The sequence below is a fragment of the Danio aesculapii genome, chromosome 11 (assembly GCF_903798145.1).
Source record: "Danio aesculapii chromosome 11, fDanAes4.1, whole genome shotgun sequence".
Lineage (NCBI taxonomy): Eukaryota > Metazoa > Chordata > Actinopteri > Cypriniformes > Danionidae > Danio > Danio aesculapii.
Window position 1 is genome coordinate 28,155,452 of NC_079445.1, and position 20,354 is coordinate 28,175,805.

The 20,354-nt window shown below is 36.6% G+C and overlaps 2 protein-coding genes across 4 annotated transcripts in view; both read right to left on the reverse strand.

Annotated features, from left to right (window-relative positions):
* Positions 1-1,896: 1,896 nt before the first annotated feature.
* Positions 1,897-11,342, reverse strand: cstf1 (cleavage stimulation factor, 3' pre-RNA, subunit 1). The gene is made up of 6 exons (XM_056468035.1): positions 11,296-11,342; positions 10,774-10,958; positions 7,233-7,510; positions 6,460-6,657; positions 5,913-6,303; positions 1,897-2,596 (listed from the first exon to the last, which is right to left on the reverse strand). The coding sequence occupies exons 2-6, from the start codon at positions 10,940-10,942 to the stop codon at positions 2,337-2,339; spliced, it is 1,296 nt and encodes a 431-aa protein (XP_056324010.1). The 5' UTR covers positions 10,943-10,958; positions 11,296-11,342; the 3' UTR covers positions 1,897-2,336.
* A 1,303-nt stretch (positions 11,343-12,645) lies between these two features.
* eif4g3a (eukaryotic translation initiation factor 4 gamma, 3a) overlaps positions 12,646-20,354 on the reverse strand; it is a 95,271-nt gene continuing 87,562 nt past the window's right edge. For all 3 annotated transcript variants that reach the window (XM_056467731.1, XM_056467730.1, XM_056467729.1), the window contains exons 29-34: positions 19,797-19,878; positions 19,509-19,607; positions 19,277-19,423; positions 13,951-14,032; positions 13,705-13,851; positions 12,646-13,624 (exon numbers count right to left, since the gene is read on the reverse strand). In XM_056467731.1, coding sequence (XP_056323706.1) covers positions 13,443-13,624; positions 13,705-13,851; positions 13,951-14,032; positions 19,277-19,423; positions 19,509-19,607; positions 19,797-19,878 — 739 coding nt within the window. In that variant the 3' untranslated portion in view covers positions 12,646-13,442. The remainder of the gene's footprint in view (positions 13,625-13,704; positions 13,852-13,950; positions 14,033-19,276; positions 19,424-19,508; positions 19,608-19,796; positions 19,879-20,354) is intronic.

Sequence of the window (20,354 nt, forward strand, 5' to 3'; positions counted from 1 at the left end):
TGAGACTGATGACGGCAGCCAGAGGAGAGAGTAACGTCGAATTTACCCTCAGCCTCATAGACGCTGCATAAGAAACATCTTGCGTAAGCGGTAATACGTTGTTTGTAATTTGATGCAAAGATGATATAATGTATAAATGTTCAAAAGTCAGAATATTAAAAACTTTCAAGGATTTAAGATTTTGATGACCACTAAACATGCCATAACAGTCTTGTGAAAAGAGTTCATTAGAGTTGGAACTAAACTGTGCAGAGCCGCGGCCCTTCAACAACTGAGTTTGACATCTGTGATCTGATGGTTTAGAAATAGATTACATTTGAGCTTGTTCAAAACATTAAGGATGAAACATACAGTAGCCCCTCCCCCTTTATAAAAAAAACAGCCAATTGCATGTGTCTTATCACAGCTCTCAACAGTGGTTGAGCTCAAGCGCATATAGAAATAGCATTTTTAAGGGGGGGACAAGTCAGATACTAGGAAGCATTTGATTGGTCAGAAGGTTTGATGAGAAACTGAAGTATGAGGTGACAAAGAAATCGGTCAATCCATTTAGGCACAAGAGGCAAACTGCAAGATTTAGAGGTTTATATCTTCTTAAGGCTAATTTTGTCGTTGTTAAAACTAACAAATTAATACTAACATTTAAAAAAAGATTTGATTTAGGGCTGCACAATAGATCGTTTCAGCATTGATATTGCAATGTGTGAATCTGCAATAGTCACATCACAGGATCTCAAGCAATTTAATGAGAATTTAAACCCTTTGGGCACAAGAAATGATAAAGTATACAATGTACACAATATACAGGGATCGGGAACCTTTTTTCAGCAAAGAGCCTTTTCTGATTTTTTGGGCAAACACATTTTTTAAAGAGCCATAGGGGTATATATTACTATTATAAATACAGGTTTAAACAAAACCTTTATTTATATCCAGGCACAACTCAAAAAATAAACAAATATGAAGCATCATATGTTGAATGAATAAAGATTTAAAGAAATTTTTCTTTTCGCCATCACCACTCATGAATGTTGTTTAAATTTGTGCGTCATTACTATAGAAACATAAGTTGTTTGCCCTTAATTCGTGTAGCAATTTAAGTTTAGCCACAGTGCCCCCCACATGCACTGGTTGAAACGGCCTTTTATTGTAAACGGAGTTCTTATTCATTTTGCTGTTAAACAAGAAAAATGCAATAAAATGGAATTGAAATTGTATTTTCAAGAGGAAATAGATTTCCAGTGACACTTATAATTTTTAAACTGTAAAATAGTATTGAAGGAAGAGCCACATATTTTTTTGTCAAAGAGCCACATGTGGCTGGCGAGGCATAGGTGTTTTACCACAGCTATAGAGTGTTAATTTACACTTGATTATTGAATTCTGACTCCAGCTAAAACCATAAAGCGCTGTTTGTTTCAGTTTTCTCTTTGCTCTGTTGTTTTCATCTGTGCTTTGATTTTATTTTGTATATATATATATATATATATATATATATATATATATATATATATATATATATATATATATATATATATATATATATATATATATATACACATATATACACACACATACATACATTTTTTGTATAATTTTGTACATTTAATGCTGATGCACTACACTAGTACAAAAAAATGATCCCAATCCATGTAAAACGGTGAATTCTTTCAAATGGTCATGTTGTGAAATGTTCATAATCGCAGTCGTTCATATTGCAATGTCAGTTTTTTCCAATATCGTGCAGCCCTAATTTGATTTCATACGGATGTTAAACCAAATTATGCAATCGCAATCTCCTGAATATCTTCTTGTGTTCATCGCAATCTACAAATATAATGGTTATTGCCATTCATAAACACAACTGTCACAACTGTAAAACAAACAAACAAACAATTTCTTAGAGTTTTTTTAATAAAAACAAAGAGCACGGTACACATATCCAAATCAAAACGACATTCTAGGCATGAGCCATGATAGAATGATCCCGGTCTACTTATCAGATATACAAATAACACAAAATGTGTTTTTCCACTAGCTGTAAATGAATAAATCAACGCATCTTCATGGATGATGATTCCAATAATCCTAAATGATCTCAAATCCATGAAACGAAGTTTTAAAAAAGGGTTAAATTTAGTAAAAAAACAGCACTACCTGACAGTAATGCACAGATACCGCAGTCAGAAGAGACATCGAGCTCTTTGACGCTTTTAAAAATATTGTGTGTGTCGCAGCTTTGGTGATGTCATACACAGTGTGGACATTTCTGTGTTTAGGACCGGCTGTTAAAAGTAAACCTCAGATTCTTGGGGTCTCAAACACACAAATGTCTGTTAGTCAGTGGTGGTGCGGCGATACCAGAATCGTGCTCTGAAGTCATCGCTGCAGGTCATGAAGCCGGGGTTTGTGGGTGAGTGTACGATACACCGCACGATGTTGTTATGGCCCAGTGACAGCAGGTTTTTCCTCTCAGCTGTGCGTGAATCCCAGCAGCACAGGCTGATGGTCCGCTCGTCCGGCAGTAGCACATAGTCCTCGGTGTGATTGAAAACACCCTGAGTGCGGTGTGTTTGCCGCCCACTGAGACCCGCACCTGTGAGACAGGAAACACAATGAGGGTGAGCTGCTGAAACACTAATGACAGATTGGAATTTCCAACATGCGTGGCAAAGTTGATTCAACACTCATGTACATTTTAAAAATATTATATGCAAGCAACTCTAACTTCGTTGGGTTAGATTGGATTCAGATTCAAGATTAAAATTCTCTCCTAGTTAATGCTGAAAATAAATATTCAGCGTAATCATTTATTATTACTACATTTACATAATGCAGACACTTTAATCCAAAGCAACGTATTAATGAGGACAACAGCAGTAAGCAGAGCAACAAAAGAACAACGTGCAAATACAAAGATAAATTGAGACTTTTCAATATATCCGTATGCGACTAGTTGAGACAGACAGACTATCGATCTATAGTGCATATAGTTTGTTTTCCCACATTTTTTTATGTTACAGCCAAAATGGATTAAATTAATTTATTTCCTCAAAATTCTACACGCAATACCTCATAATGACAATGAGAAAAAAGATTTTTTTTAAATTGTTGCAAATTTATTAAAAATAAAAAACCTGAAAAAAAAAAAAAAAAAAAAAAAAAAAAAAAAAAAATAATCACATGAACATAAGTATTCACAGCCTTTGCTCAATAATTTGTTGATGCACCTTTGGCAGCAATTACAGCCTCATTTTGAATATGATACCACAAGCTAGGCATTTTTTGCCCATTCCTCTTTGCAAGATCTATCAGGTTGAATAGGAAGTGATCGTGTACAGCCATTTTCAGATCTCTCCAGAATTGTTTAATAGGATTTGGATCTGGGCTCTGGCTGGGCCACTCAAGGACATTTACAGAGTTGTTGTGAAGCCACTCCATTGATATTTTGGCTGTGTGCTTTGGCTCATTGTTCTGCTGGAAGATGAATCGTTGTCCCAGTCTGAGGTCAAGAGCACTCTGAAGCAGGTTTTCATTCAGGATGTCTCTGTACATTGCTGCATTCATCTTTCCCTCTATCCTGACTAATCTTCCAGTTCCTGCTGCTGAAAAACATCCCCACAGCATGATGCTGCCACCACCATGCTTCACTGTAGGGATGGTATTAACCTGATGATGAGCGGTGCCTGGTTTTCTCCAAACGTAACGCCTGGCATTCACTCCAAAGTGTTCAATTTTAGTCTCATCAGACCAGAGAATTTTGTTTCATTCAGATGCCTTTTGGCAAATTCCAGGCAGGGAGTGGTTTCCGTCAGGCCACTCTACCATACAGGCCTGATTGGTGGATTGCTGCACAGATGTTTGTCCTTCTGTAAGGTTCTCCTCTCTCCACAGAAGAACTCTGGAGCTCAGACAGTGAGCATCGAGTTATTGATCATCTCCCTGACTAAGGCCCTTCTCCCCCGATTACTCAGCTCAGATGGCGGCCAGCTCTAGGAAGAGTCCTGGTGGTTCCAAACATCTTCCACTTATGAATGATGGAGGCCACTATGCTCATCGGAAGTTTTTGTAAGCTTCTCCAGCCTTGTGCCTCGAGACAATCCTGTCTCGGAGGTCTACTGACAATTCCTTTGACATGCACTATCAACCCTGGGACCTTATATAGACAGGTGTATGCCTCTTCAAATCATGTCCGATCACCTGAAATTACCACAGGTGAACTCCAATTAAGCTGCTGAAACATCTCAAGAATGATCAGTGGAAACAGAATCTACCTGAGCTCAATTTAGAGCTTCACGACAAAGGCTGTGAATACTGATGTTCATGTGATTTTTCAGGGTTTTTATTTTTAATAAATTTGCAACAATTAATAAAAAATCTTTTCACATTGACATTATGGGGTATTGTGTGTAGAATTATGAGGAAATAAATGAATTTAATCCATTTTGGAATAAGGCTGTAACATGAAAAATTTGGAAAAAAGTAAAGAGCTATGAATACTTTCCGCACACATGCACTATCTATCAATCTTTCTCTCAATCAATAAATTAAAAAAATAAACCTTTCTATCTTTCTACCTACCTATCCATCTATCTGTCTGTCTGTCAAATCATTTAATCCGTCAATCTCTTAATCAATCAATCTCTATCTGTCCATCTATCTGTCTGTCTTTCTCAATCAATCAGTCTCGCTGTCTCTCAATCAGTCAATCTACCTATCTATCCAGTAAAAGAAGATACTTTAAAACAACTGAGTCAAGCTACACTGGTCACAATATACATTTTTATCAGGCATCTTTCACCTTTTCCAGAGTCAGATTCAATCACTTTAAGTGTGCATTTTCAAACTTTTCCAGCACTTTACAAGATGCTTTTTAAATGCTATTTATTATAGTATTCTACAGTAGAGTATTCTAAGAATTGTTTTTATTACCTTTGCCCCAAGCACAACATTAAACTCTCATTTACTCTCTTAAATGGCATAATTCACATCTTAAATGTGTCATCCTAAATTTGTATTATTTTAATTTTAGGCATGTTCATATATATATATATATATATATATATATATATATATACACATATACACACACGTAGAGTTAATTTTTACCCATTTAGTAAGATTATGAAAACAGCACATTTACTTTTTCAAGCAGTTTCAAGCACCTTATTCCAAATCTAAACACTTTTTAAATCCTGAAAACACTAGATTAAATGTCAAGCATTTTCAAGAATTTCCACCGCCCATACAAACCCTTTCATAGTAAAAACCATCTTCTACCTAAAGCCCCATTCACACTACGAGCGACTCGCAGCAGCAAAGCGACAAGTGACCATTCATTTCAACGGAGAATGAGCGACTTTTGGCAACCTCTGTTTGCATGAGCAACAGTGAGTGTTGGTGACCAAGTGGGCATGTCAAATGGTGCAATGAAGTTGAGAAACCTTCAACTTTATGCAAAAAGCTCCTGCAATGGCCAGCTGTATTTTCCGTTCTGTAGACCTACACAAACCAGAGTTTGCAGAGGGTTGCCACCCAGAGCGACAGGCAGCTACAAAGTCGTTGCTAATGTGAATGAGGCAAAGGAATCTGACTACACTGGTTGTGTAGGGGAAAGTATCAGAATACTACTGGTTGTGCTTTATGTTTGTAATAGTCAATTGATTATGAACTGGACTACACATTTTTTGAGTGCAGCCTGGCAGATAAACTCAATACAATGACCATTCTGAAATTGCATATATTTAGAAGTAGATGAGTCTTTAATTGCATCCACATCTGAGATAAAAAATTATTTATTTCACCACTACACTAAAATGATTTTAAAAATCAAATTAATAGGTTTAAACATAAAATCTTACTCTTCAAGTAGAATCAACTCTTCCTTGCTTAGTATAATCTAGAACTCTTACCCGTGTACTTGACCAACGTACGGCCTGTGGAAATTTCCCAGAGTTTGGCAACAGAATCTTTCCCGGTGGACAGAATGTACTTGGAGTTCTTGGAGAAGACGGCCGAACAGACCTCTGCACCCTCATGAGCTTTATCAAAGGTGGTCACGCAGCGGTTAGACACGCCGTCCCACAGTTTGATGCTGCCGTCTTTGCTGCAGGTCACGTAGCTGTTGGCACTGGGATTGTAACAGACTCCGCAAATGGTGTCTGTGTGCTGATCCAGGGGGTTGCAGGACACGAAACACTGGAAAGTGTTAACATCATAAAGGCGAAGTGTTGGATGCTGCGTACCAACCAGTAAGAAATCCCCAGACGGGTGGAAGGATATGGACCGCAGCATTTCTGCTTCCTGTATGAAACAAAGAGAAGAATCATTACATAGAAATCCATGCAACTTTGTAGAATAAATGCTGCTGAAATTCACAAATAACCTAGAGGGTGATTTTACATCAAGTTTATTCAAGAATCTTTCCCGGAGGATTGATTTCATTGGATTTAATCACACCTGTACGTGCTTAAAGGCTCTTTTTGCAGAAGGTTTTGAATAATCGAAGAGTTTCAGAGTGTAATCTCGAGATCCAGAGGCCAGGATCTGCTCTGTCGGGTGAAAAGCGAGACACGTGACCTCGTCCACGTGATCATACAAAGTTCTGATCACAGGGTGGTTCTCCATGTTCTGCTGGGCCGTTTCGTTCATCATAACCTACCACAGAAACAGAAAGACATGATTAGGCTGTCCAAATGTAATAAACTACATATCATTACAGCCATAATCAAACTTAAGTAGCAACTAATCTTCACCTTCCAAATTGTGTAGTACATCCTCACATAATAGATTATACAAGTCATAGTTTACCAGAAAACGCACCATTTTATTCACCCCCAAGTTGTTCCAAACCTGTTTGACTTTATTCTGTCCAACATGAGATATTTTGAAGTGTATATGAAACTAGTATGTTCTGACATGCATAGTAGAAAAAAGAAATACTATGGAGGTCAGTGGCTACCAGTTTTCAGTATTCCTCAAAATATCTTCTGGTGTGTTCAACAAAAGAAACTCAAACTGGTTTGGAACAAGAGGAGGGTGAGCAAAGGATGACAACCTTTTGGGTGAACTATCCCATTAATTAAGAAAGAATTAGGGTGAAGATATTAAACTCAAGTGAAGGCAGCTGAATATGTAATTGCTCAGTGACATCTAAAATATGCATCTAGAAACAAAATCAGCTCATTAGTAATTAACTAGATTGAAATCACTGACAAAATCAAAGCACTCACTTCCAGAGGCATGGCGCTCTTGGCCAGCATGCGCTCGGTGTCCAGTATCTTGATGGAGGCGTCGGCGGAGCCTGTGGCGATGAGTTGCCCATCACGGCTGTATGTGGCCACACGACACGGACCCTTATGGGACGTCACATAGCAGGTCTCGTACTCTGATGCTTCAGGGGACATGGTCTGCACATCGGCATCAAACTCCAGATCTATGCCCACACCAGGGGCCACAGTGTCTGAGCGGCCAATGGCGTACTGCACAGCGCTGTCATCATTCTCCATTCCTGACAAATCACAAGAAAGTACATTTTAGCCGTCTTTTAATCATTTAAGATTTTGTTTTTGGTCTGTCATAGTAGTATTAGAAATGCTATAAATTTGCAACTTCTTTATAAAAGACTACTGAGGCTGCATTTACACTGCAGATCTTGATGGCCAATTCTGATTTTGTAACTGTATTCGATTTTTTTTTGATGAACAGCTCATATCATCTTTTAAAAGTGACTTGTATCTGATTGTCTGTATTAACACAGCAATGGCAAAGACGAAATGACATGAGAAGAAGGAAAAAAGAAGGGGAAAAAAAACCTCTTTTTTTCATTCCTGTATTTATTGTGTTTGCAGGGTTTAATTTTTTAACATTCTTTTTGACAGGCTGTTTTACTGTAGTTTATGACAGAAAAGTTCTCATTTTGGCATCTTGTTTTAATCTAGGCTTTTTTAAACCAGTAGGCATCTTAATCGTAATGTTCATGGCATGATTTATCCAACTGTTTTATATTAGTTTATATTGGTTACGTGGCAGACTTTAACTTTTTTTCAGTCTTCATGTAAGCGATTTAAGGTTTGGGACACTGCTGAAGTCTGTTCTGAAATGAAAGCATCAGAGTTGTCATTCGCTACAGACACGAGGGCACGGATCTGATTTATATCGAATATATTTCCACATATGAACAAGGCCTGAATCTGATTTGAGTAAATCGCAATCCATGTGATTTTTTTGCTGCTTACACATACATGGGCCATATTCGATCTGTGCCACATGGGAGAAAAAAAATGGAATTGAGTCACTTGAACCATGCTGTGTAAATGCAGCCTAAATAAGTAAATGTGAAAGTGTTTATAAGAAATTCCATGCAAATGTCAAACATTACTATGATAAAAATTAAGCTTTTTACCAACATAGCAGAACCCTATCCATGTTTTCGTGTAGGCTTGTATATTACAGTACTGTAAAAATACACAAAAATGTCTCTGTCATTGTTTTCAAACAATTATATTTGATTTACCAAAGTCACACACGTGGCAATTTCACATCAGTCACATCCATAATGAAGCTTTTCCTTCATAAATGCAAAAATGTCAAAAAATATCAATCATGTTTGTTCTATAGTGAGCCAACTCTTATCCTTTTGATTAGCATCGTTTCTTTTGGGTTGTGAAGTTTAATTCACAGAATTTCTACAAAGTATGTTGTATACTGTAAACGTACAGACTTATTAGTCACATCCATGACGCATGTTTATTTTATAAAGTCACATTCATAAAGCTGTGAAATTCTGTCAAGAAAACACAGTTTACACAAGGTATTTTTGAGACTATTTTTCTCGATTGGATCAAAATATGTGGACAGCACTAAATACAGCTGTAAATAGGATCTGAAACATTCTGAGCCTGTCAACGTGCAACCACTTCAATTTAACGGATAAACGTATCACTTCTGTAATTGGCTCCGGCTTTTACCAAATCAGTTTGCCGTCTAAGGTCAAACACTTTTTAAATGGTCCTACATTATCATCACTTCACAATGGACCCTTTTCACATTTACAGGTTTCTCAGTAGCAGACGTCGTCAAGTAGGGTAAACTTAGGCCCCGTTTAGAGTAAATGGGAGTGAATGGGAGAGAACAAATATTTTTTACACAATACTACTTGCTGAAATAAAAAAAGAAAAATCCATGATAGTGTGATCTAGACACAAAAAGGAAAAAAAAAAAGAAGTGATACTGATAACGGCAGCCGGAAGAGAGAACAACCTCATATTTACTGTCCTGTCCCATAGACGCTGCATTAGGAACACCTCGCGTAAGCGGTTATTTGTTGTTTGTAATTTGATGCAAAGATGTTAAAATACATACGTAAATACATATAAATGTTCATACGTTTTTTTTTTCCACCAGGTAGCCCGCAAGGATCACATGAGTTGCCCACGGGCCTGTTCTAAAAATAGCCACCATAGCGCCACTTACCAGTAAGCCGCATCTAATATTTGTTGTGGCTTTTCTTTTTAAATCACACTTGCATCTGTGTTAATGTAAAATTGACAATCAGTTATATTTCTAAATTTTTTTTAGAATATGTCACGCAAGCTAATGTTACCATGCTAACTACCCACCGGGCAGCACACTACAAGTGGGGAAAAAGTCCGGAAGGTTTGTGAAAACTGCAGTCTTTTTTCACAAGACCGGTGAAAACCCCGTCAAAAAAAGGTAACCAGTCTCATTTAATAATTATAATAATAATACATTTTATTTAAAGGTGTCTTTCTGGCAACTCAAGGACACCGTACAATAAAACAAGAGCAATAAAACAACAAGAGAAATAATATAAAAGTATACACAAATATAATGCAGACACAATTAAGTATTAAAAGCCATTTTCTAAATAAAAGCCATTTAGAGCTACACATTTTTATTAGAAAAACAAGGGATTTTCAGACAGGAAAGCAAAACTGTGCTAAAAGACTACATTGGATGTAATCTCCACTCTTTCTGATGTCCAACTCAGTGCAACTACAATGGTTAGAAGAGTGTCGGCTATGTAAAAAAACTGCTGTAGATTTGGTGATCATTTCAGTAAAATCTGAACTTTGATTTATGTTACACAATTGATAATCTGTACAAACAAGGTAAATCGCAGTGCATGACTTGTTAAAATTGTTAGTGGCTAGTGAAAATATTGTAGAAGTGATCATTTGAAAATGTATTTTTAATACTTGTAGAGATTTATAGCAATAAAATTATGCATATTGATATTTCGGTTTCTTACCTACAAATTATTGTTGACAACTATTGTGAGAAATCATTAACACGATCAGTGTCTTCATATGTATGAATATCATTAATTATTAATAATAACATATAATTAAAAGTAAATTGAGCAAATTTGTTATTTGAGAAATGCGTTTCAAACTGGTAGCCCTCCACATTAATCGGTACCCAAGAAGTAGCTCTCAGCTTCAAAAAGGTTGGTGACCCCAGGTATGTATTTGTTAATGTGACCTGCAGGGAAATATGTGACCAGTCAACTGTTCATTTAAGTTCTGATATGTTACTCTATTTTTTTATTTATTATTTGTATTTAATTCATTTTTCTTCCTTAAAAAAAGAGAAATAAAAATAAAGCATATATAAAAAAGAATTTGCAAACAATACTCGTCTGAAATTATAGAATTAAGGAGAAAGTCTAAGTGTGGGAATATAACACCAACTTTAGCCCCATCGACTAAACGTGTGAGGTGTTTCCCTTTTGATGTGCTGGAGTCTCACCTATCTTGGCGAGCTGCATGAGCTGCTCTGATGGAGAAACCACATTCTGCGGCTTGACTTCACTGATGAGGCTGTTGGCGATGTTGGTGTATCCATCATACAGCAGTTGACTGATGATCAGCTTGTACAGATGCTGTCTGTCCTTCAGTGTGGGTTTGGGTCGGAACATCTTGGCTGTTTGCTGCCTGCAAGTTACAGGATAAACGCCTTGTTATAGCAGGTAGTTTTGGGTTTAAAGTCATACCGAGCTGCCTAACAAGACAACACGCTCGGCCGCGGTTTTAAAACGCTGTTCAAATAGGAAACTTAACGTGGCGTTACATGGATTCAAAACAGCCATTGTTGTGTACGTTAGAGCTTCATAGCTATAAAACTGCGTGTTATACATGCGACATTTTAAACGTACCTCTTGTCTGTTTTGTTGTCTTGTTATTTAAGTAAGAATTAAAGTTTAAAGTGAGCAATAAATATTATACAATATGAGTTTCATTCATTTAAAGTTGCACAAAATCAGCGACTTACCACTTCAGGGGATGCGCGCACACGTTCTGTGCGTCTGACGTCAAGACGTACACATGAACCCGATAAATTAAAAGTCTCTGGATATGTCAAAATAAAAGTTCGACTAACGGGTTTTATTGAATTTTAAGAAATACTTTCTTTGTAACCGATATTATACTGAAATAAAACCATAATGCGAATAAAACGTACATTTGAATGTACCTGATTTGCAGACGTGCTTATTAATTATTTAGTTGTTATACTCTGAATTAATGGACAGACATTAGTGACAGCATTTTGTATCATTTTATGGCGAGACAGAACTTGTGTAAAAATCAACATATTTTCAGGATTTCTTGACATCCTTTTCATATTGTTCTTGTTTCCCAAATACAAAAGAAAAAGTGAACTGTTTGTCAAAAAACTAGTCTTTTTCTGATTTAATGTTAATTTTCATTGACTTTTTACTGTTTGATCTGTCCTTGATCAAAAATGAGGAATTAACAGCAAATCATCTGTTCAAGATAGATACACAGAACCCAGAAACCTTTCATATTGTACTTACATATCCACATATATCCTGTTTGCCCAAATATTGAGGTAAAAATTAATGTTTTTTTTATTCATTTTTTATACTATTTTATTTCCTTAAACATACATTTAAAAAATGCAAAGTCTTGTTCTTAACCAAAACTTAGAGGATTTGCTAGTTTTATTTGCACATAAAATTTGTACACTATTTATATTGTACTTACTTATACATAAATGATTTAGGAAATGTTTAGCCAAATACTAATAGCTTAAAAGTAAAACAAATTGAATGTTGTTTTTTCCTCATCATTTTTATAATCATAATATATTTAAAATTATTATCATTACCATTTTGGGGTGACATGATGGCTCAGGTTTTAGCACGGTCACCTCACAAAAAAGAAGGTCACTGATTCGAGTCCCAGCTGGGTCAGTTGACGATTCCGTGTGGAGTTTGCATGTTCTCCCAGTGTTCGTGTGGGTTTCCTCCACAGTCCAAAGACATGCAGTACAGGTGAATTGAATGAACTAAATTGGTCGTAGTGTATGTGTGTGAATGTGAGAGTGTATGGGTGTTTCCCAGTACTGGGTTCCAGCTGGAAGGGAATCTGCTGTGTAAAACATATGCTGGATATGTTGGCGGTTCATTCCACTCTGGCAACCCCTCATGAATAAAGGGACTAAGCCGGAGGAAAATGAATGAATGAATCATTACCATTTGAACACCAATGGGGTACAAACAGCAAATCATTTGTTCAAGTTGGAAATCCAAAACACAGAGACTGCAACAACAACATTCCTGTAAATATCCCTCCCAAAACAAACAGCACAAGCGCCGTGTTCATTTTTAAATCTCATTTTTTGTCTCTTTAATGTATTTACAAGTTTTACACGTCCTCTGCAGGTCTTCATTACAAGAACACCAAGCAATCCTGACAATGTTCTGACTTGCACTTCACCTTCAATGCATACAGGTATTTGAAGTTGATGTCTGGATTATTTTCATTCCGTTCAGGATGCATATTAACTCTTTATTGTGTTTGTCGTGTTATTTGGGAAAATTCATTGAGCAAAAAGTCAAAGCAGAAGAACCAGGGGCGGATGTTTTCTCTGAACAGCCTGAAACATCGACAACATTAACAGTCTCCATCCCTTTATGCAGTTTTTTTTTTTTTTTGTTGAACTGGGGAAAAGGGGGAAAATTTACCCTGTTTTAAGGTGAATCACATGAGTCCAGGGAGGCTGCTGACACATTAAAACAAAATTAATATTACTGTTATGATACACTGTTTATTCTGTTATTTCTATCAATGTTCTTTTTGCCTGCAAATGTTAAATAGAACTCCGTATTTGCAGTCTCTTAAAAAAATAATAAATTAAAGAGCTGAGAACCTATTTAAGTCTCTTCTTTTAAAAGTAACAAAAGAAAGAAAAGAAAAAAGTCGAACTTTAAAACAAAAATATTTTCTATATATATAATACAAGTTATTTAGTGTTCCCTCCGTGTTGTAGAGAGTTCCAGCTCAAATAGGCCAGCGTTTCAAAGTTCCCATGTGGCTAGACTTACAGAGTCTGAATGGTATTTATTTATTATGTGTTTCAGTACGAGGCCTCTGAGCGTCAGCCACTAGTTTATGTCAATTATCCTCAGATTCTTCCTCGGCTTCACGTAACCAGGTGAAGAAAGCATTTACAGACTTCAGCGCTACGCCTTTTCCCTGCTGCTCCGCCGGGTCTTTACTTGTCTCCCATTGATAGAAAGCATCCTCTGAAATGACGTCCTCATCGTAGAGACAATCGAAAAACATCCGGAGTAGGTCTGGGGATAAAAACAGATAAAAAAATGACCATCCAAACAAATCCTCTTCTCACCTGTCTTTATTTTCATTGGCTACGTACTGGGTGGTTGATCCAGGGCGACAATCAAAGACTGAAGAGCATAAAGTGCTTGCAGCTGCCGCTCTGTGTCCGAGTCGAAGTACTTATGTAATATAGGCAGGCGTTTCTGGATGATAGCAGTGTCCACTCGACAGGACGTGCTTTCATCTGGAGAAAAGAGAATAAAAAGAGATGAAAGCGACTGGTGTGAGGAAGATGAGATGGGTTTTGTTTAATAAAAGGCTTAAAAGTGAGTAGCTTGCTCACCTTTAACTGCTGCTTTACATATAGCCGTCATTAAAGCTCTTAAAAATGGTGAAGAACTCATCTGAGATTCGTCCAAATTAGCCTGAAAGGAAAAGAAAGTTTTAAAGAAACCAATATACTTCAAGTCATATCATTATAGGCGCAGTGGGGGCATGCTGAGACCCTGTTTGCACTTGATATTAAAGTTCGTGTGAACTCAAAATTGCTACGTTTATTTTGCTAGTGCACATTGCTGTTATTTAGTTGAACAATTAATCCATGCAAGGTAATCCACTGAAAAAATGTTTGTTTTGGTAATCTTCAATTAATGTTTGACCATTTGCTTCAGTGTTTGGACTGATGCTCCTCTAAGTTTTATGGGTTAAGCAATATTCTTAACTACGCCCCTCTTACCGTTAGTTTGCTATGAGGAAATGATTCCCAAAAAGAAAGCCCTGCCCCCAACTCAATATTAAGTTTCAGTTGAAAGTACATCAACATAGTGAAATAACACTCTCAGCAACAATCGTTTCACCGGTTTACACTAAGCAAATTTTTGCAAAACAATGCTGATATTTAAAAGCACCAAAACAAACATGCCCTCAACATGACCACACCCATTTTTTAATATCTTCATTATCCACTTATAAAGTGTGACGTCACGCGAAGCGGCTTCAGGGTTTAAGCACTCTATCAAACTGTATGAGGAGACTCAACAAATGGTAAAAATAAACGTTTACAAAGCGATGTAATACATTTGAAAATCATGATCGCAATATATAAAGATGATGAACAGAATGTGATACATTTTATATAAATTGTCAAAATACTGGTGTCAGTGATGCAGCAAGTCCAGAGACTGTAGTGTACACCATCACCATGATTTTACATAAAATTCACTTTATTGTGTGGTGGTTATAATGAATAAATAAATATTCTCAATTCAAATGAGTAACGCTTGGACACGGACACAGTTTTCCATACGTCACGATTTAACAAGCGGAAGGTTTGTAGACTTGCCCCTCATTGCAGATTGGCTGCAAGTGTGTTTTAGACACACATTGTGGTCAATAGTGTTTTTTAAATATTGCTAAATGCACCTTTAAGATGCATTTATCCCAATTTGATAAAACGTTTTGATTTTGTCCATTTAAGCACTTCCAGAGGTAGTCAAAAACACATTTGTTCAGATTGCTGTTAAAGTGCAGACTCTCATTTAGTCGAATGCATTCAAACAGCCTCAAAAGAACAGCTACTTTCCACCTACTGGCTTCATTCCTTAATGGATGTGCTGTTGACGCATGCTGACCAGGTGGGATTTCAACTTTGTCACTAACAACACTAAAGATGGTCTGAAGGTTAAAAAAAAATGTAAAAAGCAAATGTTCTCCTACCTGTTCTGATACGAAGTGCGAAGAATCATAGAGATTTGAGCCTCTTAGAGCAAATACAAAAGTGGTTCAGTGGTTTTATAAATACCTACCCAAATACAATTTGTGGAAAAAGTAAAATAAATACATATTATTGAAACTAAAGGTGCTGCATGTACGTTTTTGACTCTTCTAAAGCATAAAAATTGATGATATGTATAAGAAACATGCTAAGTGAACATTCTTGTCAGCTATTCTGCTTTGAAAAAGTCTGTTATTTGCCAGAATGCCTGTCTTTGTTTTGGTTCTTTTAACCAGCCCAATGCCAGTTTAGCCATTTATATTTCAGCTCCCCCCGGTTGCCTTGGTGGAAAACCGCGTATTTCATTAATTCATTCAGAAAGCCTCATTCCCTGTGTCCTAACAAAACGCCATGTGACGAGATTTGCAGTGATAAGCAATTACACATAAAAACACAACAGAAATTTAAATACAGCCATTCGGAAGCTCATAATATGCACTCAATCGCGAAATGGTAAGGTTTATAATCTAATTAATACATAGTAAACCTCTTCAACATTATGAAATGTACACGCTAAATCACTGATATGTGTTGGTTTGCATTATTTCACAGTTCTAAAGTTCAATTTCAACCTTTTTATTTTTATTTTCAAGATCTGAAGTGAACTGAGGTAAACTATCTGCTGCTGCTTTCAGTAGTATGGCAATAAATGTGATGTGAGATGGCATTCAAACTCACATTGTTAGCATTTAACACTGAATAAAACACATGAGGTGTACCTAAGGTGATCATTGTCGGTTATCTGTTGGTCAGCTGTAAGAAATAGAAGCCATTTCTAATATATCAAATCAAGGTGTTGGTTAGAAAAAAACTCCTTTTAATATGGAGAATATTCCTTCTATTGTGTGCCGTTGCTTTTATATAAAACACTTGCTCCTGTTGGTCCTCAATCTGGCAACCTGCAATTGTTTTGATCCAGGAATGCAATACCTAGTTCAACCACTGGGTGTCAAACTAACATACTGCATGCATTCAAGAAAGCCTAAGGCCGCAGTATACTCAAGGTCAAGTTCATTTTGGGGTAAAATAATAAAAAGGACGCCCAAAGAGCAGTCGGCACACTGCACACAAATAATTGGTTAATTTTATTAAAAGTTCTTTCAACAAAAGAAATAAGTGTTTGACTAAATAATTTGATTTTCACATTTATATTCAGGAATCCTAAAGATAATTTCAATACCTTTTAAAGACTTTTTAAAGACCGTCTCAGAATATTTTAGGACCTCATCGCCACTTCAAGTTCTAATCAGAATTAAACCTTTAACTTAATAACAGTTGTTAATAAACAGTTGTAGTTAAATAAATCAATGGAGCACAACTCCAGAACTCAGAGAAGCTCTGAAGAAACAAAGCTAGAAAGAATGAATTACATGTTTGTTTTTCAGCGACAGGCTTTAGCCAGTTTAAACTCCTCTTTCTTCAACCAGGAGTGCGCATTTTCCCATTTTGCAGTCTGTATTGGCTCTAAGGTTTCACAACATGTGGAGAGCGTCACATTACCTTTCACGTTTGTTGCAAATTACATGACATTAACTGGATGGAGGAGCTTGGCTAGTCATGCCCTGGCCTGAACCAATCATGTGGATCGAGCACGCGCTGATAATGTTAGGAGGAAAATTAATTTGTATGCTATTTTGGAGTCAAACATTTTTGGAAAACGTCAAACATTCAAGTCAAAATTATTCACCCTCCTGTGAATTGTTTTTTAATAAATATTTCCCAAATGATGTTTAATAGAGCAAGGAATTTTTTGCAATATTTCTTATAATAATTTTTCTTCTGGAGTAAGTCTTGTTTGTTTTATTTTGGCTAGAATAAAAGCAGGTTTAAATATTTTGAAACCTATTTCAATATTATTAGCTCCCTTAAGCTATATATTTTATTGATTGTCTGAAGAAGAAACTACTGTTATACAATGACTTGTCTATTTACCCTAATTAAGCCTTTAAATTGCACTTTAAGCTGAATACTAGTGTCTTAAAACTATCTTATGTACTGTGGTCATGACAAAGATAAAAGAAATCAGTTAATAGAAATGAGTTATTAAATCTTTTATGTTTAGAAATGGGTTGAAATAAATCTTTCCGTTAAACAGAAATTGGGGGAAAAATATATAGGGGGGCTAATAATTTTGACTTCAACTGTATATATACAGTTATTTTCCTCCCTGTAAGGAAAGGGAAATAAATATAATAGAATAAAAATATGAAGCAAACTGTGCTTTAAGCATCTTCACTGTAAGAAAAAAAAACCTTTTAATTATAGCTACAAAAGTCCTTCAGTCAAGAGCAGCGAGTGGTTTTGTTCTTTTGTTGTTTGATTAATAATAAAAACAGTCGGCGGCAGGAATATTGCACACTGTCACTTTAAGAGCGTATAAATATAAAATATAATCAAATAAAATAAATAATAAAAAAACGTAGAAATCGCAATCAGAACATCAAAAAAAGAGGAGCATTTAAAAACATCGTCAGTCAGCTGATGCATCAGTGGACCAATCGCTCATCTGCAAGGTTCACGTGGATAGATGAGGCTTAAACATTGGAACTACCAAGGCAGTCAGAGAGTTTTTAATTTTTCTAATTTAATAACTCTTTGAAATAAAACAGACATATCTATAATACCCTGACGTTTCCTAAATATCTGTGCATTTCTTTCTAACACTGTTATTTTTTTAAATTAGCAAACAGAAAAGAACTGAGCATTTCTACCTTTATTTACCATATTGGTCAAAATGACTGCATGCATGTCTGCTACTTTTCGCCGTGACTTTAAATATGCATGCCTTTTTTTTTGCCTAGCAACTTCCTGCTAACATAAACATAACTTTCTGATAGCAAAAACAGAAATTTACTTCAGATATATCTTTCAAAACAGCATATTCTGTGCCGTGAAATAGCTCCTGTTTGAAAGTGAAAATGAGGCCCAGACCTTTGTGGGTGTTCTAGTCTCTTAACTACATATTTATAGGCTGTATTACCAAAAAGATAATATTTTTAGGGTAATGGTGTCATAAAATATGATGACACATTCAAAGCTTAATTTTAATATCTCAATACAAGCTTTGAATGTAAATATGATGTGACAATATGACGTCTTATATGAGAACGATCAGAATGACTAGTATGGTAATTCTAATAGTTACAGAATTTTAGTTCCACTGTTAATATAGCCTACTCTTGTGTCCTTGCGCCGAGCACCCCCAGATTTTTCCCTTATCGCAGCCCGATCTGTCGGCGAGTTCGTCAACTTCCAAATCGGGCTCAAATCAGGCTTAAAATCCTGTAGTGTGTACAAGGCTTTAAACTAATCAACTACACTTGAAAACAAATGTTCTCTGGTTTTGTAATCTATATGAAACAAATGCAAGGTACAGTCCGTCCCATCAAACGCACATCACATGACAGCAACAACTCGAATGCCCACAAACTTGTAAACAAAGAGGCTGCTGTTATTTCAGGAATAGATATGCCATCAAGACCACGTTGGGAATTACTTCAGAAGACCAGTAAGATTGGACAAGGCATTATTCAGGGGATTGTGTTGTCTAATGCGTAAACATAAACGGCCATAAAGGAGATTGGTGTTGTGATCTCGTTTCTTTCGACTGCGCATGTGCCTTAGCTTGGGCAACCTGAAAATGCAAATTTAGTTTGATTGGAACGTTTAGAAATGAAACGTAAGAGACAGTTGATGTTTCATTTTATTGGTGATTCCAAATCTGAAGTTTATTTGTAAGCCTGGCAGTTTTGGAGAAACTTTCAATGCCTGAGCATTCTGCCTGAGAGGCGTTTCAAAGATGGTCGCTCTCCTGAAAGCATTACATATATTTTAACTTCAGGTTTTGGTGATCAGCTTCATCCATATAAGAACAGTTTTTTAGGTTCATTCTCACCTCAATCCAGTCAAAGATCTGTTCGTCGCTGGACATGTCCTCTAGCAGAAGCTGCTCCAGCTGTTTGAAGAGCTCCTCAGGACTGAGGCTGGGTTTAGCTGAGGCCGGAGAGACAGGAGAGACGTCCGACACCGTGAACTCTAACTTCTGCAGGAAAAAAAAGAAAGAAATTAAGTGGTCCTCTAAAATCAACCACACTTCATATATGTATCTAGGAGGGCTGTGCTCTCACATGTTGTGAGATGAAGTCAGGAAGAAGTTCCCCCTCGGGCAGAAAGTCGCCCCAGTTCAGCCCAGACTCTCTCCACAAGTCTCCAACTTTCCTATGGCTCTTTAGCACAAGTAGACACATGTGAATACACAACTGCTTTACAGCACAGTGTGTGCTGATGCAGAGGTGTTGTGTATGAAAAAACAAACACAATAATCATTTCTATCTGAATCATGCAGGAGCCCCTAAACCACAGATGACAATGAGATAAACAATGCAATGCTCTGAAACACCAAAAGTTGAGCTTACCATTTGTTTGCATAGTAGGTGCAGTATTTCAGAAAATAAGATGGCAGCTCTTCCCACAGGGAGTAGCGGTTTACTTAACTCACTGCAGAGACAAAACAAATCTCCATTAGATGCTAAACTGAATCACCCTGACAGCTGTAGCCTACAAGGACCTGGAATGACTGCAACTACTGTGCACTTGCCAAACTGTCAAAGCCCCAGGAGTCACACAACCCAACACAAAGGCACACTGGAAGAGATGAGCTGTGTTTTTATTTATTTTATATAAAATTTTGCAGTCCAGCTTTTTGGGAATATCAAGTCTCAAATCACAATCTGCAATCTTGTAGACTTAACATAAAAAACTTTATCTGCTTCGGATGTAGTCCACACTGTCTTTAGATGAATTTCATCAATAAATTGTAAAACTACTTATTCAGAATGTTATTGGGGCAGAACAGGACATAAAAATGAGATAAAACATCCCATGTCCTTGTACTGGAGCTTTAACAGTACACATGCATTTCATAAATTGTCCTCTGAAAGGAGATTCCACCTCAAAAAACTTTCCTCCGTCTA

Excerpts from the sequence above, each read along its gene's own strand:
- cstf1 (XM_056468035.1), bottom strand. The coding sequence starts at position 10,942 with ATGTTCCGACCCAAACCCACACTGAAGGACAGACAGCATCTGTACAAG. Across the intron at positions 6,658-7,232 it reads AGAGCGCCATGCCTCTGGAA|GTTATGATGAACGAAACGGC; the intron begins GTGAGTGCTTTG and ends TTTCTGTGGTAG. Across the intron at positions 6,304-6,459 it reads GAGCCTTTAAGCACGTACAG|GAAGCAGAAATGCTGCGGTC; the intron begins GTGTGATTAAAT and ends TGTTTCATACAG.